This window comes from Larus michahellis, chromosome 6 (genome assembly GCF_964199755.1).
Source record: "Larus michahellis chromosome 6, bLarMic1.1, whole genome shotgun sequence".
Classification (NCBI taxonomy): Eukaryota; Metazoa; Chordata; class Aves; order Charadriiformes; family Laridae; genus Larus; species Larus michahellis.
In genome coordinates this window covers 59,416,185-59,433,186 of record NC_133901.1, presented here as the reverse complement: position 1 = coordinate 59,433,186, position 17,002 = coordinate 59,416,185, and the positions used below count along the sequence as shown (strand labels likewise).

General features: G+C 41.9%; 2 protein-coding genes across 2 annotated transcripts; one reads left to right on the top strand and one right to left on the bottom strand.

Moving 5' to 3' along the window:
- Window positions 1–65: 65 nt before the first annotated feature.
- On the top strand, window positions 66–4,241 carry ATP5MK (ATP synthase membrane subunit k). The gene is made up of 4 exons (XM_074590103.1): window positions 66–190; window positions 2,038–2,135; window positions 2,228–2,323; window positions 3,216–4,241. The coding sequence occupies exons 2-3, from the start codon at window positions 2,049–2,051 to the stop codon at window positions 2,318–2,320; spliced, it is 180 nt and encodes a 59-aa protein (XP_074446204.1). The 5' UTR covers window positions 66–190; window positions 2,038–2,048; the 3' UTR covers window positions 2,321–2,323; window positions 3,216–4,241.
- Window positions 4,242–4,485: 244 nt separating this feature from the next.
- TAF5 (TATA-box binding protein associated factor 5) lies at window positions 4,486–16,636 on the bottom strand. Its single transcript, XM_074590102.1, has 11 exons — window positions 16,064–16,636; window positions 14,576–14,816; window positions 13,092–13,407; window positions 12,273–12,436; window positions 11,632–11,767; window positions 10,999–11,119; window positions 9,904–10,033; window positions 8,662–8,826; window positions 8,047–8,224; window positions 7,725–7,902; window positions 4,486–6,395 (listed from the first exon to the last, which is right to left on the bottom strand). The coding sequence occupies exons 1-11, from the start codon at window positions 16,575–16,577 to the stop codon at window positions 6,178–6,180; spliced, it is 2,361 nt and encodes a 786-aa protein (XP_074446203.1). The 5' UTR covers window positions 16,578–16,636; the 3' UTR covers window positions 4,486–6,177.
- Window positions 16,637–17,002: the final 366 nt, after the last annotated feature.

The window sequence follows — 17,002 nt, the reverse complement described above, 5'->3', positions numbered from 1 at the left end:
GGCAAAGGGCGAGCGGAAGCGGCGAGGCGGCTTCTCAGCCAACCAGAAGGAAGGGGGCGGGGAGAAGCCGCTCGCGGCGGGGGGGTGCAGCCAATCCGCGCTGGCTGCGCGCGGCGCTCGGCGTCCGCCATTTTGTGGGAGGGCGCTGGCGAAGGGCAGAGCGCGGCGGCGGGACGGCGGCGGCTGTGAGGTACCCGGGGCGCCGCGGGGGAGGGTGCCCGCCTCGGCCGCAGGCCCCTGCCCGCGCCTCCTCCTGTGGGGCTGCACCGCTGGGCGGCAGCGCGGCTCTCGGCGGCGACGAGCCGTGGCTGTCCCCCGGGGCGCCCGCGACCTTCAGCCGCAGTGTCGCTCCCCGCCGAGTACCGGGCGCCGCCGCGTTCCTTTCCCCGGCCCAACTCGAGCTGAGGCGAGGGAGCGCCGGGGTGGCGGCTGTCAGCGGCGTAGGCCCAGCTTCTGTGCGGGGCTGGGGCGGGGGCGGCAGCCGGTGGCGCCCCGTGTCAGGGCAGGCGGCGGGGCGGGACGGGCCTGGCAAGGGCACCGGGCTCTTCCGGAAGGGAAAAGCTGTGTTGTGATGTCTGGGCTCTGAGCCGTCCTCGGAAGGTCGCAGTGACTCTTTTCCAGCTTTTGGTATCGGGCAGGCATAAGAAAAGATGTCCTTGGCTTTCCAAGTCATGTATGGCGGGTGTTTATGGCGTTATTTTGTTAAGTTTTTTTAGTTATTACATAGTAAATCCAGTGACAGGGCACACTTACCTGATTATACACCAGAGATGCATTACTGGATTGCATTGGCATAAGAGCTGTGTTAATGAGCATAGCGGTTTTTTGTATCCCTCTTCTGGGGAACTGGTGACTGCAGCATCTGCCTGGTTTGGTAGGTAACCGTGTGGCATGTGTGCCTCTTTGGAGGTGAGTTACAAGATAAACAACAGATGTTTGTCCTAAACATAAAACCTCCTTAAATATTAGAGAAATATATTTCTGAACATTAAAAAGAAAATTCTTTTGATTGTAAGGGTGATCAATCACAGACCAGTTTTAGAGTCTCCATCTCTGAAGATATTAAATGCCTGCCTGGGCATGTTCCTGAGTGACTGCTGTAGCTGCCCCTGCTTTGAGCAGGTTGAGGTTGGACTATGTGATCTCCAGAGCTGTCAACCTCAACCATTCAGTGAACCTGCAGGTTTGCTACTGTAGCTATGCCAGGCTTTTGTGCCAATGAACTTGTTACAGTAGACCTGAAACTTTGGTGCAAACACAGACAAAATACAGAAGTGTGTCCTCATGTATTTAGTGTTTTTGTTGTTCCTGTGAAAGCACCTCTGAGACTTTGTAGCTGGCTCAAGTAACTTGCTGATCTAGCTGAAAACTAGAAAAAAAAATTTTATATTTTTATCCAGATTTGTGAATACTAGGGTGGGCAAGATCTTACTTGCATCTTAGCAATAGAAATGTGCAACTGAGAACAGGGCAGTTCTTATTAACAACACTTGCACTCTAATACGGTGTAAAATTTGTAAAGCAGCATCTTGAATCACAAAACAGAGTAGTGGTCTAGTCAGAATCTTGTCACCGAGTTTTTGGGTATGTAATTGAAGCTGTTTTGTAGCTGAACTAGTGAAGATTTATCTTAATTAGGTATTGCGGATTCCTGAACATTTGGTAGAAATTTGCATGTTGAATATGTGTAGGCATGACTGGCAGGTCTCTTTGTAAGTGCTTTGAGGAATTTTCCCTTTTATTGTCATCATACTGATTTCTTTTTTCCCCCATATTTAAACGTTGTTGAATGAACTCTGAAAATTATAAATCAGAACCCCTCTTTCACTTATCTGCTCACGTCACCTGTTCTGTACCTTGAGCAGGCTCTGAATGTGCCTGCTCTCTATGTGTGTTCACTGTCTGTTGAATGTCCTGAAAGCAGATTTAAAAGCTGACAATGAAAGTATTAAGTTCAGTGTAGAGATTAGTTTGATTTTCCTATTGATCCTGTCCAACTGACTTTAAATGTGTTAACTGTCCTGTGTTGATTGTTAGGACAAGCAGCCATGGCTGGCCATGACTCGGGATCTCAACACCAGTTCACGGGATTTCAGAAGTACTTCAATTCCTACACCATCACAGGCAGGAGGAATGTATGTATTATGTATTTTAACTTTTGTAGTCTAGTATAATGGTGTTTTCTGGGCTTTAGACTGAAACTAAACTTAACTTTTATGTTTTCTAGTATGTAATAGCAACATACACAGGTGTTGCAATGCTCGTCTTGTATTTCAAGCTTAGACCTAAAAAGAAAACTCCTGCTGTGGCAGATAAGTAAATGGTAAGTGACTGATGTTCTTCCAGGACCAAAATGCTTCAATGTCAGCCCAGGAAGAGAGTGACAAAGGACAAGTTGCTAATAATACAATATAATTAGAGATAGAGAGAGAAACACAGATATATGAACTTCATATTTATCATTTTAAACCTCAACTAAACTATAGCATCAACTTATTAGGGGGCATTCTGAATGAAGTAGGTTGTTAAAGGGGGAAGCAGAAAGTATGAGATACTAGTATTCTTTTTGTTCTTCTGACATGGCAAACAGGACTAAGGACGGCATGCAGGGAGGAAGAGTAAGCAAGGAAGGAGGAATGGAAGGGTGTTGCAGCTAGGTATATCAGGCTTTGTCTACAACTATTAGGTGCCTCTGGTCTGCCTGCTGTAAAGTAGGGATAACTTGCTTTCTAGGTTATTGAAATAATAAAGTATTATTTGAGGACTTAATTGTATTAGAGAATTCCAAGCAGAAATAAATGCAGTCTGTTAATACCTTGCTTTGAACAGAGTAAAAGAGCACCATACAATGGAAGCATATATATTAGCATACCTGATTATGCAAGGCCCATATAGAAGCAATTGGAGTTGCTCTGGTATAGCAACAACCAAGTACTACAAAATTCTAGAGTCACTTTCAAATACAAAATTTCCACTGAAGTTGCATTTTGAAAAGAACTATGGGCTGTCCTCATAGTCTGCAATAAAGGGGTAGAAAACAACAAGTTTGAGCATTGTTGTTGTACGTTAAAGGGACATCAGTCATTTTTTTTCCTAGGTGTCCTGAAATTTGCCTGCTCATAATTAAAATTGTTTGGACTTAGGGAAAGGGGATATTCAGTTACTTAGTACCACTGTGTAAGGCTTGCTATGTTTGATCTCTCTTCTCTTGGCAGGTTGCTGGCATGTCTGAACCTCCAATCTGTGTCAGTGTAATGGAAGCTGATGACAAATAAAATAATTACTTGTTTTATTGGAAATATGAAGTGGTGCAAAAAAGCGGAAATGTGGCACTCTTTTTTTTCCTCTGTCATAAATAGTTATTTGTAGTGGAGATGGAGTAGCTGATTCCTGTCATTACTATCTTAACTAAACTGTTATAATCCTAAAGTGTTCTGAACACCTGTTATAACCTAAGAAAGACCACAGCAACATGACCATAATGCCAGCACAAAGCTTACAACTGATCAAAGAATCTCCCACACTTCCATGTCATAGTGGATAACAATAAGCTTATGTGGTTTGCAGTTACCTGGTTGCTCCCATTTTTTGCATTCCAAGTTAGTAGCTTACATGGAAGCCATGGCTCCTTCCCTGTTACTAATACAATGCAGATTACAACTTCTGCCTCAGTCGTCTGTATTTTGCACAGAACCTGGATGGAAAGCCTGTCAATATAGACTGATCAAATTATGGTATTTGAGCTTTTTCGGTTACCGGCCTCTCTTGCAGAGGTAACTGCCAGAAAGATCAGCTTTGCTGATGATGTTAAGCTCTCATAGGTCTGCACATTCATAAACAGTGACTGAAGTAGTTCAGTGCTGCTTCTTCCTGGACATAGCCTCTTAATAAATGAGGTGTTCCTACCACAGTTAGATACACACAGCCCCCCTCCCTGCCTAACGCTAGAACTTTCCTATCACATTCTCAACAGTGTCTTTCTGTATCTCAGTTAAAATTCAGTACCTTCCTTAGATGTCCTGTTAGTGCTGATGTGCGGGTGTGGTTATACAGCATTGTGGTTTATGGAAGGGTGCCAGCAGCAGGGCTTGAACTGATGCTAAAGCATGCAGATACTATTGCTGGAAAAAAAAAATAAAGAGATAAATTACAGGGTCTTTGTGCTCTCTCATGCTAGTTCATGTATTCTTAAAGTTACGTGTATGTGCTGGGCCTCCTGAATAAATGTAGCCTTCTCCTTCTCCTATGAGTTTGCTTGCATCAATGGCCTCTGCTGCATACAACTTCCCACAGCAATAACAGTTGCAACAGTGCAATAGATCTAATTAGGTAGAACCCATCACCTGCCCTTAGAACAAGAGTTACATGAAATGGCTAGTCATCAACTTAACCCTTTCTAAATAACTTTGTTTCTTCTTAGCTCTTGCTTCCATTGCAGCTATCAAGAGAAGAAAATACCTTCTTGTAACATACAGACACAAACTATGTGGTTTTAGTATTTATTATAATATCAAAAGTATAAAACTGTACAAAATACAAAGCCGGAATGCGGCAGTGTTTTCTTTAAGCTGTCAAAACTACATGCTTTGTTTTAGGTAAACTTGTTTGATTCACCATAACAGTACTTAAATCCAACCGAGATCCAATCGAGAGCAAAAAATTTTGTTGAGGTACCATTACACAAAAAAACCCACCAAAATAATTTAGGTTTTTTTTTCTTTAAAGAAAAGTTCCAGGTGATCTTCCTAATAAGTTTTCCACCCTTTACTTTGATGTATAATGCCTGTAATATACCTTTACTCCAAGAGTTAAAAGAATGGATGAGAGGGGAGGTAGTTCTCCATTTACTTTACTGTAGAAATGTCAAGTCTTGTTTTTATTTTCACTAGAGAGCCAGCAGATCGTTCAAGTGTCCAAGCCCTTACTGGAAAGTAATGAGGAACATAAAACAGATTTCCCTGTATACAGCTTGTAAGAGATTTTAAAAAAAAAAAAAAACAAGTAAAAAAACCCCAAATGAAACTACAAAAACACACCACAATAAACCCAAAACCACACCAAACTGGGTTTGTCCTCTGGTGGTGGTGTTTTCTGTCCGGAGACCTGGAAAAAAGTTATACTTCCCAGTGTTTTACATGTTTTACTCCTCCTTAGAAATAAAGCGCTGAGCTTTATTGCTTGCCCGGGAGGACTTAATGGGGTACAACATTTTTGTGGGTGGAAATCATCACTTCAGCAGGCATGCTGCCTTTCAAAAGAAACCTGGTAATACACTTAGAACCTATTAATCCTTTTACTCTGCAATAATGTTTCAATTTCTTGGCTAGCTTTAAATTTTGATATATTAAACCTTATGCAGGTCTTTTAGATCCAATACAACATAAAAGGGTTAAAGTCCGCTCTTTTAATAACAGGTATTCCAGTTATGCCTCAGTCCCCCTACCCCCTTTTTTCTTCCCCTTCACACAATAAAGTATGAAAGTAAATAAAGTTCACATTGCACTTCAGGTTGCTTACCGCACTTACAGGCTACCTGTGAAAACAGAATAACAAGATCTGCGTTTCTGATACCTCAAAAGACCACAGGAGTTTGAAACTTTTCAGTGACTTCGCGGCAGCTGCCCACAGGCCTCTGCCTGTAGGACGTACTCTTTCAATGCCCCGTTTGTTGCTGTGATACTCTCACCATACCTGTTGCCCAGCCCAGGCTATAGTGAATTAAACGACATTCTTCTTTTCTGAAACTGAACAGTTTTTGCTTGTGTCTGAGACTGATTAAACATTTGCTAACCATAAATTAAGTGCTTTAAAAAAAAAAAATCATTTGAGAACACATACCAAGGCTGCTAAGTTTCCACAAGTTTCAGCAGAGATCAATACCATCTCTGAGAGGAGACAGCCATTTTCATATACACATATATATATTTTTTATCAAAAGCACCATGAACAATTCCTTCTTTTACAGCCACGATGTCTTGTTAATCTCCAGCATTTTCAAACTGTGGATAAATATGAAATGGCAGAACTGAGAAGACGCTGCTTGCACTAGTTTACACAGTTTAATTTTTTCCTGCAACAGACTAGTGGGGTCCACCTGTAGAAGACATTCCTCCTCGTCTCGCATCCTGAGGTCACTACTGCAGTGACTTGGCACCGTCCTCATCACAGCTTCCCAACTCACTGCGAGCTGTAGGCTCCTGCAGCCAGCAGCAGGTTTCTGCGTGTAAAATGCAGGTGTACAACGGGGGTTGATTTGGTCATGTATGTACCTAGTAACAAATCCTGTGAGTTTTCAGGCAAGTTTATATGTCCAGTGGCTGTAGTAAAGTCATCGGTTTCTAAATCTTCAAATGCTTTCACAGCATCCCACAGACGAACTGTGTTATCCATTGAACCTAAAAAGAAAAAAGAACCACAGTTTTAAGTCCTTTCTTTTATTAATAAAAAGGGTACATTTAAAAGTTACTAGGGAGCAAGTTAACAGAGATTAAAGCTCAAAAAGCAGGCTTGCTCGTAACGGTAGACTTATGCCCTCGTCCTGCAAGGAAACAGACCAGCAAGCCTCTAACATACTGAATCCACACATAAAAACTACCAGGATTTCAGCTTTCCTGTAATCTAAACTGAATGCCCTGTGGATAAAGCACAAAGAACTACTCTCTCAGAACATTTGGGTTTGGATTATATCACCTAGCACTGAAAAAGCAGGACCATCCTGTGGGTTACAGGCCAATTCTAAGTCACATCATAGTGGTTTTTGTTCGATACAGGGAAAACAACAGAATTTTGCGGCCCCAGTGGCCCATGCTTTCACTGTAGCATTGGGAGATAAATGGAAGCATCCACCCTGCATGCTGGATCAAACCCATCCCGTCTGTTGGCTTCCACTCCCGCAGTAGTGGCTCACTGAGGATTCTCACTGCACTGCATTTAGGAACATACTAAATAAATGTAGAATATTCCTAGTCTGGTTTCATGAGGAAGTTACCCTGATATAATCACAGGGTCTGTCCATTGTTTCTTCTGGCAGTAACTTTAATTTTTTGGCTAATTTCAACCAGTTGAGGGAACAGAACAAGTTTCAAATTCATTAAGTTCTTATACATTTTAAGAAAGTTCACTAATCATGAAAAGACAAAACTTTGTGCCTCTGTGAAGGGAAAACTGGCAAAGGAGCTCTGCTTTATTAGACACCAGAGAATCCACGTGGACAGGCAGGAAGAACAAGCAGCTTCGCAAGTTCTGCTGCTCGTAGACCTGATTGTTAATATTACACATACATATTTATATAAAGATCTTATCATCAAAAAAAACCAGTAAGGGTCTGGATAATTCATCTTCCTTTCTATCCTTTCTTCTCCCTTCTTTTCAGTCCTGCTGGATATCCTGCTCCCATTCCAGCATCCTGTCCCTCTCTAGCCCAGCCTCTTCTTGTCTGCCCTAGAGTTATTTCTAACATCAGATTCCAGCCCCAACACTGTACGCGGGTCCCAACCTTCACTATTGTCTAACTGCACAACACCTTTCCTTCAGTTCCTGGAGTAGCAGAGGGTCCTACCTCACAGTCCAGTGAAGTACTCGCCTTGTACCAGCAGTTTTAAGCTGCTGCTTTTGCTAAGCAAGTGATTCTACTTTGTCTTCCTCAATTTAAGAAACCAATTATATCACTCCTCTTCAGATTTATGGAACACAACAGCAGCTTCACCGTTTCCAGTGAACTTTACCTGATGCTAAAATCTCCCCATCTCTACTGAATCTGAGCGCGTAGATAGTGTCCGTGTGCCCTTTCAATTCTCCAACCATCAAGCCATGCCCAATATCCCACAGCAAAACTCTTCCATCTGTTGCTCCAGTAGCCAGGAACCGTCCGTTGGGAGAAAATGCCAATGAATGAATTGGTCCCTAAAACAGACATTGGTAGTGGGGACAAGTTAGTTAAGTCTACTCATATTCAGTCACTCAAACTTTATTTGTTCTGAATACTACTCTTCAGAATCTCATCACAGAAGTGAAGTGATTTTCACACTGTGAATGATATGCCTTTACCTTATGTCCCGTGAATATTCTTACACAATTCCCATTCAAAACATCCCAGAGCCGTACAGTCCTGTCTGCCGAGCCCGTGGCAATATAGTTAGAGTTTGGATGAAATCGGGTACACGTGACATCAGCAAGATGGCCAGCAAATATCCGTAAAGGCTGGTAGTGATCTGTTGCCCACAGACTGAAAAGAAAAGGCTTATTAATGAACACTAATGAAGTTCAGTATCTGTTGTACAGCGATGAATAAGAGGAACTAATTACACAGTGGTTACTGGTCAGTTTCTTGAATTAGCAGGATCTGTTTTGGAAAAACATACTTTTCAGAAGGGAGAAATAAAGAATATTCTCCAAGTTGTTAAACAACTGGAAGAGAATACTTATAATCAGACAGTCACATAAGAGGATACCATCTCTTTAGTTGTCAGATAATCTGATGTGTGTTAAAAGCAAAAAAAAAACCAAACTCTGACATTAAAACATTTGATCAGTATTTTAATTAACATGAAAATAAATTTATTTCTAGTAATAGGTTAGGCTAGAATACATCAGCCAATCACTTTCAGGGTTGATCCATCACAAACTGACTCAGACAAGCAAAAAACCCATCCAGTTTCTTACCGAGCCACTCTGTCGTGTCCCCCTGACACAAAGTAATAACCATACGGAGAGAATTGTGTATCCCATACTGGGTAGTTGTGTCCTTTATATCCCACCAAACACGTGAATGTTTGGAGACTCCACAATCTGACGGTGCCATCCTCAGAACAGGACAAGAGATAGTTCCTGTCATAGGAGAAAGTATTGCATATTACACACCAAACTTACACCTGGATTGTACCACCATTGCATAAACACTGTGAGATGTCTATGATAAGAAAAACTGTCCACCGAACAGCATCTGTTCAGCACGTCACGTAAATCAGCATTTTGGTAGGGTAAGCAGCAATAATCAATTCAAGCAGAATCCAGTCCTAGGCCCTTATGCAAAAGAGACAGACATTTGGATGTTCATGACTAATTCTGATGACACAGCAATACAGAGGCAAGAAAGAAAAATAAAAATAAAATTAAAAAAAAAAAAACAAACAAACAACAAATCCACAGAGCTGGTCGTTACTCAGGAATTCCAGTTATAAGAAAAAGTGACTAGTAAACTCCTATACTGTGTTATATAAAGAGATCTTTATTTTTTAAAGTAACTCAAAACAAAATTTCCCAGATTCCCTGAAAGAGAATTCATATCACGTTCACATTCTCAATTCATAATTTTAGACTCTATATTCATGTTCCACACAAAGTTTACTTCCCAGTTGCATTTCTGCAATGGTTGTTTCCCAACTAGACACAAGCAAACGCCAAACTTCAGACATTCAAACCTCCTTTCTACTATTCAGACTCTCATAGTTACATAATGGTTTTTAATCTCTTATTTTAGGATACTATTCCATACATTTTGAAAATAAGGTCTTAATAGAATATGAGAAACACAATTTTATGTGTTTTATGGTTTGCAATACTATAAAGTACAATCAATGCTGCAGTATTTTTCCTCCTACAATTCAGTTAGTTAAAAGCCAACTCAAACTACAGTTTGAAAAACGATGGTCTATTTCGGCATCTAAGTCTTGAAACTCAAAAATAGCACTGGCATCCTCAGCTGCAGTTGATTTCAGTAATAGCTGACAGTGCTCAACCCCCTGAGCATAACAAGCACTTACACTCACACACAGTTTCTTAAAAGCTACATAAAGAATTGCTTTAGCCTTCTGGAAAAAGCTGCATTAAGAACACATTTGCACTCAGTAGTATACAATTCAAACTCAAGACAAGCAAACTGGTTAGCTTGTAAACTTATTTTACCTATCAGGACTGAAGCTGGTGCCATAGACAGGTCCACTGTGACCATATAAAATCTTCAACTCACTTGCTGTTTTCTCATCCATGATCCTCTCCAAGACATCGTCTGATTCTTTGTCAATGAGACTGAGGTCTGCAATATTTCAAAGTTCATATATAACTGTCAGAAGTTCAAAGATCAATGCCATGAACAGGAAAACAAATACTATTCTCTCTAAAAGAGGCCAGTATGATATGAACATGACAGAGCACCAGGGAATTGGTAAGTTTGAAACATACAATGGCATTTAAAATATTTTTTACCATTGTAAAAGGTGAAAATGATGCTTTACTTAAATAATTACTCTTTCTTAAGTCTTCACTAAGAGGTAAAATAAGTTAATCCTGATGTGTGCTATTTTTTATGTTTATATTGTTCGGCCTCCAAACACAACATCTTTAGAGAGATGCCGAATTTTCAGGCCTTTTCTACGAAGTTACTATGCCACGATGACGCTTTTCAGACATATTTTGACAGCTACACACAACTTAAAAATAACTTTTAGTCTGTAGGCTACTGTTTGCTGAATATTGTGACCACATCCCTGTTAAATATCCAGATTAAGAAAGGTCTGCACGGTCTCTAGCTCCAACCACAACACATTGTTACATAAACAGCAGAATTAAAGAAGCCTGGTTTCCATGAATTTGTGTAGATGTTGAGCTACAGTACATTTTCCTCCATCCTTCTCAGAGTTTCCTCCTATAATTTCCCCCAGGGTACTTCTAGTCTCTCCACAGATGACCTAAATCCAACTGTCTACTACACCCTATAGTTACCATCCAGTTAGAAAACAAGATGGCTAGTTCCATGCTAGTTATGGCTAGTTCCAAGCTCCATGCACTGACCACCTCACAGCAGGTGTAGACAACCAGAATTCTCATTCCTTTAAAAGCATTCCTAATGGTAGTACACATCTGTACATATACTGTTTCTTCAGAGTGAAGCATCTCACTGCTGAAGACAACTCTCCTGCCACAGATATCTTTCTCTGATTACATGAAACACAGCTGTCTCAAGTAAAGCATGCTCAAATTAAGTACCATTGTCTTAATTACCTGCTGCTGTTTTCACACTACGCAGCTTTTTTGGAGTCACAGACCAGACTCTGACAGTAGAGTCAGCAAAGCCTCCTACAATCATGCTCGAGTCATCTGTAATATCCACTGCAGTCAGACCCTGTTCAGAAAATATCCATTTATATTGTTTGTATCTTTCATGATGCATTTCAAACATTACAAAATCCTAAGTACTAATAAGAAAATGAACTCAACTTATTTACAAGAATAAGAGGGAACTATTCTAGGATAGATATAAATACATAAATTTTTGCGCCATTAAAAATAAAGCTATATGAATGAAGCACGGTCAATAGTGACCAAACAGTACTGTTTTCCAGTACTTTGGTGCAAAACATCTACTATATTCTGTAGAATACACTTAGGGGCCCACAGGAAAAGCAAAAGAAGGAATTATGGCAAAATCAGAGCAAAACCAAGGACAAGAGAAATTAAATAGTATAAGGCATCTTTAAAGAGAATGTTGAAGACTTTGGAACAAACTTTGCAACGCACTTTTTCAAATACACCAATAAACGTTGCCAACTCTACTAACTCTTCTTTCTCTATTAAGAGGGATGTTTACAATTTTGATTCCCTTTTCTGTATTACCCCAACTCTTCTTTTACCAACCTGGTAAGCATTAAGGAATGTGTAGAAACAGATGGAGGGCAGGCACTCTGGGCCAAGACGCACACGCCTTGCAGCTTCCTTCATATTCATTACTTTATCCAGCTTGTCAGAGTCTTTCAGTTCAGGCAGAGGAATTCTACAAGCAGCACACAATTTTTTTTTTTTTTTTTTTTTTTTTTTTTTTTTTTTTTTTTTTTACAGACTAAGAGCACCTTTCATATTTTTAATCCAAACAGAGAAAGCAGAATCTTTGCTTGCAACCCTACACCTCAATATTCAAATACAAAGCAAGAATTAGAAAAACTGAAAGACTACGTAAAAGATTAACTGATGAAAAAAAGAGCCAGTAGCTTTAAGAATTTCAGACAGCCAATGGAATGAGATTAATAACTGAGTAAGACCTGAAAAGATTAGCGGGTAACTGAGTGAAATTTTATCAAGGGAAAACTAGATTGTCTTGAAGGGTAAAGACAGAAGATTATATGCTGAGCTTTCTATCACCTCCCTTAAAAGTCTTATGGCTAAAGTTGTGTTCAACGCAAACAGCCAAAGAGCTAAAAATGTCATGTGAACAGCGATGCAGATTTAGCATGACAAGACTGGATTTAACAAGGCTTCTCTACACATCGTCCCCTTGGTACCTGTTTTGAGGAGGAGCATTAGGGTCTTGTTTTTTGCTTTTTGATCCTACGCTATCTTTTTTAGGTTTTTTCTTCTTTGGCTTTCCTTCCTCATTTTCTCCTTCTTCATCTTCATCGTCCAAAGGCACATCAAACTCTGGTTCTTTCAATAAGCCAAAGAAAACCTGCAAGCCAGTCAAACACACAAGACAAAACAGTAACTGCTGTTCTTACTGAAAACTAACATTTTTTTAATGGAAACTTTTTAAAGTAATAGTCCAAGCAACAGAGCTGACCCTTTAAAACTGCTATGTTTATATTACTGCATACACTACTAGTTAGCCCATAACAAGTGTAGTACGTGTTCTACTGTTTTACCCAGCAACCAATCCAGACAACTGCAAGTCCCCCCAGCATTTTTTAGCACTTCCTTAAAGATGAATCCCTACAGTTGACATAGTTTATCTGTCTAGCACTGTGGTGGTACTATGTCAAGACCTACGCAAATAGCCCTTACAGTAACAACTGTAAGTAAGAATTACATCTGTTGTACTAGAGAGGAAGCCAAATAGCCAGGTGTCCCTGGAGTAATTCAGGAGTTAGTTTACGTTTAGTTTAGTGGGCTGAATACAAGGCTCTCTCAAAGGGGCTCAACACTTTCTTCTACAAGACAGTGACACATCTTGATCTCTCCACTCCTGCCAACAAATACTTGTACAGTTCTCTTCACACTGTCTTTTAATATCTCAAGTGACATATGTCAGTCTATACTAAGGTATCTCCCTGAAAAAACAGGGAGAATTGTTCAATTATAAGAGTGCAACAGCCTTTCCCTCCTACCTTTGCTTTATTAGCCTCTCGTTTTGCCTCCCCAGCCAAGCTTCCAACCATAGCATCTATCTGTTGTTTACTGCGAGGCATTCCATCAAAGATATCAATGTAAAGATGTTCCTGAACAATGTTCCAGATCTGATTGTTCTGCTTTTCCTGAAGATGCCTCTTCAAGAGTTGGTAAGAGTCACGTGAAATACGCAGCACAAACTTGCTTGTTCGGAAATCCAGCATGGTCTCGTTACCTTTCATATGTTCTTTTTTGGTTAAGCTAGATAATACACGCAGGTCATCCTGGTAATAGCACTCCTGATCCCCATGAAATCTATTGAAACCATTTAAGACATGATAAAATATTTATTACAAAAACATTATCTCCTAAATGTACACTTATTTACATCATTTTAACATGAAACACATATGTAAGGACCTTTTGGAAGCTATTGGCTACATATGGGATTATTTTTCTGCTGAAATAAATTTCACTCTGAGGAAGATACCCCAGTGACTTACTGTATACACTAAGAGCATTCAACAATTAAAAACCGAGATGAAGAGAACACACAGATGGAACCTCACAGAATTTCATACACTCAAAGGGTTCTCACCTGAAGTAAACAGTTACACTAACATGTTTATTTACATAAATGAAACTCTAATTTGTGGTATCATAAAGTACAGGGCAATTTTTATTACGCAAGACTATTGGATGTACTTATATCCAATTCATTATATTAATATGTGCATTTCACAGTCAATATGTTTCTCACTCTCCACTTCCATTATATAATAGCTAACATATGTCTAGAGTTTTCCATTTTTACTCAAACCATGTTATAAAATAGTTGTGGCAGGGAACGTTTTAACTATTACAGAACCATTTTTGCTGACCATATTGGAGGGAGACACAGTTATCCTTTTGGATTGAAATATTCATAATTGATCTGAATCCAGAAAACAAATGAAATTTAGTTTTCTCAAGCGATAAAGAAGCGAGACATAGTAAAAGCATAGGAAGTGGCAGATTAGCCACAAATTAATTCCTTTAATCTTATGTAAGAATTTCAACATACGAGTTATGACATTAGCAAATACTTATATCACACGTTACTTTGGCATCTTCCTGTCATTTTCCACTGCTAAAAAGTGACCCCCCAAATCTTTCTCTAAACCAGCAGCATCTCTTCATTGATATTTCACAGCAAGGAGCTGACCAGCTCACCATAAAGATGGTTCAAAATCTGCACGTGGACAGTTCAAAAGCATATAGTTCGCACATCTCTCTAACATAGGAGACTGGAAAAGGATTTAAGAACAGTTTCTGTAATCCATGGCACCATTACTTCAGATTCCAAATCCCTTCAACATCAGAGAAGAAAAATAATGCGTGTGTATAAATACATATATACATAAGCCTATGCCACCATAGCTTACAGTTTTAATCAAAGTAACAAATACAAAATAATACAAACACAGAAATGAAAATAAATTACCTTTCAAAAAAAGACTTTGCTTCACTCTCATGTTGATTGTAGACCAATTCCAAGTACATGTGCACAAAGAGAGGATAAAACAGCTGAGATAATTCCGCTCGATGACAGTCCAGGGAACACTCAATGAAGTGTTTCAATCCACTGTAGTATTCCTCATACAGTGTCGGGTCCCCCTGCTGATTGTAGGCAGACAATACCGCACTCACATCTGGCTGATCTTCCACAACAACTCCTCCTCCAACTGCAAAAGCATTAGCATATAAAAAGAGCTTTTACAACAGCCTGGAAGAGCTAGCAAATATACAGTGGCTAACAATTCTGCTGGTAAGGCAAGGCGCTTATGAGCAAAACATGACACTAAGTCTTGTGCTTGTTCAGTACTAAGTTTAAACAATACAAGTGAGAGGATGGTGGCACATTGTAGTCCAGCAGCCAATTCTCCTACCACCTTCAGCCATTTTTTGAGCTTTCCCTGCCAACAGTTGCCTATAAGGTATTTAACATATTGCCTAATTAAGTGTAAAGAAGGCACTAACATCACCAAAATAAGTTATCTTTACTGCTAAGGCTAGAAATTGTCAAATTAGAAGCAGAATCTTTCAAAGCCTTTAAGATAGATCCACTATAATTATTTTGCTTCTAGCAAACAAGCAAATTAAGTTCATCAAGTGAATTCACCACAACGATTACAGGGCAGTGACTGTCACTTGCTAACACTCTGAGAGCTCTGTTCTCCATAGCAGTCATTAAACATTTTCATTGTTTTGTCTCCTATGTAAAAACAATCTTACCAGGTGATACTCGGAACAAGCTGACTTTATACTACACATTTACCAGAACTCAGACATATCAGTTCCTGAGAGGTCATTATACTGTTCTGCAAAGCTGCCCCACAGAACACCTTGATTAAGAATACTTAGACTCCAGTTATCCAAAGGACAACTCAAGTGCCCAACAACTCGATCCAGAAATGTAAAAAGCCTCCTCTGTAAGTATCCTATGACTTTCTTCAAAATGCAGCCTGTACATCAGGCCTCCCTTCTCAACCCTGACATCACATCTTGTCCCATCACCTCTAACTAAAAAGGAAGGCTTCATCCTTCTGCTACACTGTTAGCCGACATGGGACACAAAGACAAGGGGAAGCACTTCTCTCTTTGACAGTGCTCCCTCCAAATACAAAGGATACTCCATCCTTGATCCCTTGCTCCAGGGAGGGCACCCCAAGGAGAACACAATCTCTTCCCGAGTTGTATGGGGGAATGACACACTCAGCCCCCCCACCCTCCCAAAGGCCAGGGTAGGCTCTCACCTCACCCCCCAGGGACGGCTGCCCCATGGGAGGCACGACCTGACACCGACCCTTGTGTCCCAGCATCACGGAGAGCCCCCGAGGCTAGAGGGGGCACAGGGTCCCCCCAGTCCCCAGGGGTCCGGCCGGGAGGGGGCGGCCTCCCCGCCCCAGGCAGCGACCTCGCAGGAGCCCACCTTTCCCCGGCGGTACAGCCGCGACTGCCGCCACCCCAGGGCTGGAAGAGGCGACAGCAGCGGCGCTGCCCCCTATCGCGACAGTGGCAGCGGCGGTGACCCGGCTGAGCAGCGCGTTCTCGCCGGCAGAGTCCGCATCGCCGCCCGCCGTTCCCAGAAGCCCGGTGCCGGTAGGGCTGAGGGCGGCAGCGCCGACATCGTCGCCGAGCAGGCGGGCTTCGCGCCGCAGGATCTCCTCGGACTCGCGGAGGTTGCTGCGCCGCAGGAACTGCAGCACGGCCACCAGAGTCTGCCGGTCCAGCGCCGACGGAGATGCGGCTGGGCCCGGTGCCGCAGGCTTAGTGGGAGCTGCCTCCGCACCGCTCCCCGCCACCTCTCCCTCCGCCGCCGCGGCCGGGGGAGCGGCAGGAGCGGCGGCTGGAGGAGCAGCAGGGGGCTGCTGCGGCGACGTTCCCGCCTCAGGGTCCGGCTTTACCACCACCACCTCCGCCGGCTCTTCAGGTAGTGCCGCCATCTTGTATCGCCCCCCATTCGCCGGCAGCGGGCAGGCGCCGCCAAGCGCGGATGCCCTCACGACAGCCAGGACAAATGACGGCTACCACCACTGGTTACTAAGGCTTCGCTTTGCGACACTGGCAGGCGCGCTTTATGGCAGCGGGAGTAGCGGGAGGCGGTCGTAGCGGTTGCGAGGCGGCCGCTGTGCTACGGTGTTCCTGGCGCGAATGGAGCGTAATTTTGGGTGGTGCCTGCGCGGGTGTGAATCATGGAGCTCAGCGGTGCTCGCCTTATCCAGAAACGGGTTGATTTGGCGTTAATAACTGGTGCCCTCCGTAGAGCAGACCCAGGATGGCTGTAGGAGTGTATGCCCTTACAGGCCGTGCTCCGAATTAAATTAATTAGGGCTGGGTCACTTAGTTTTCCAGGCGTTTCTTGTGTTGC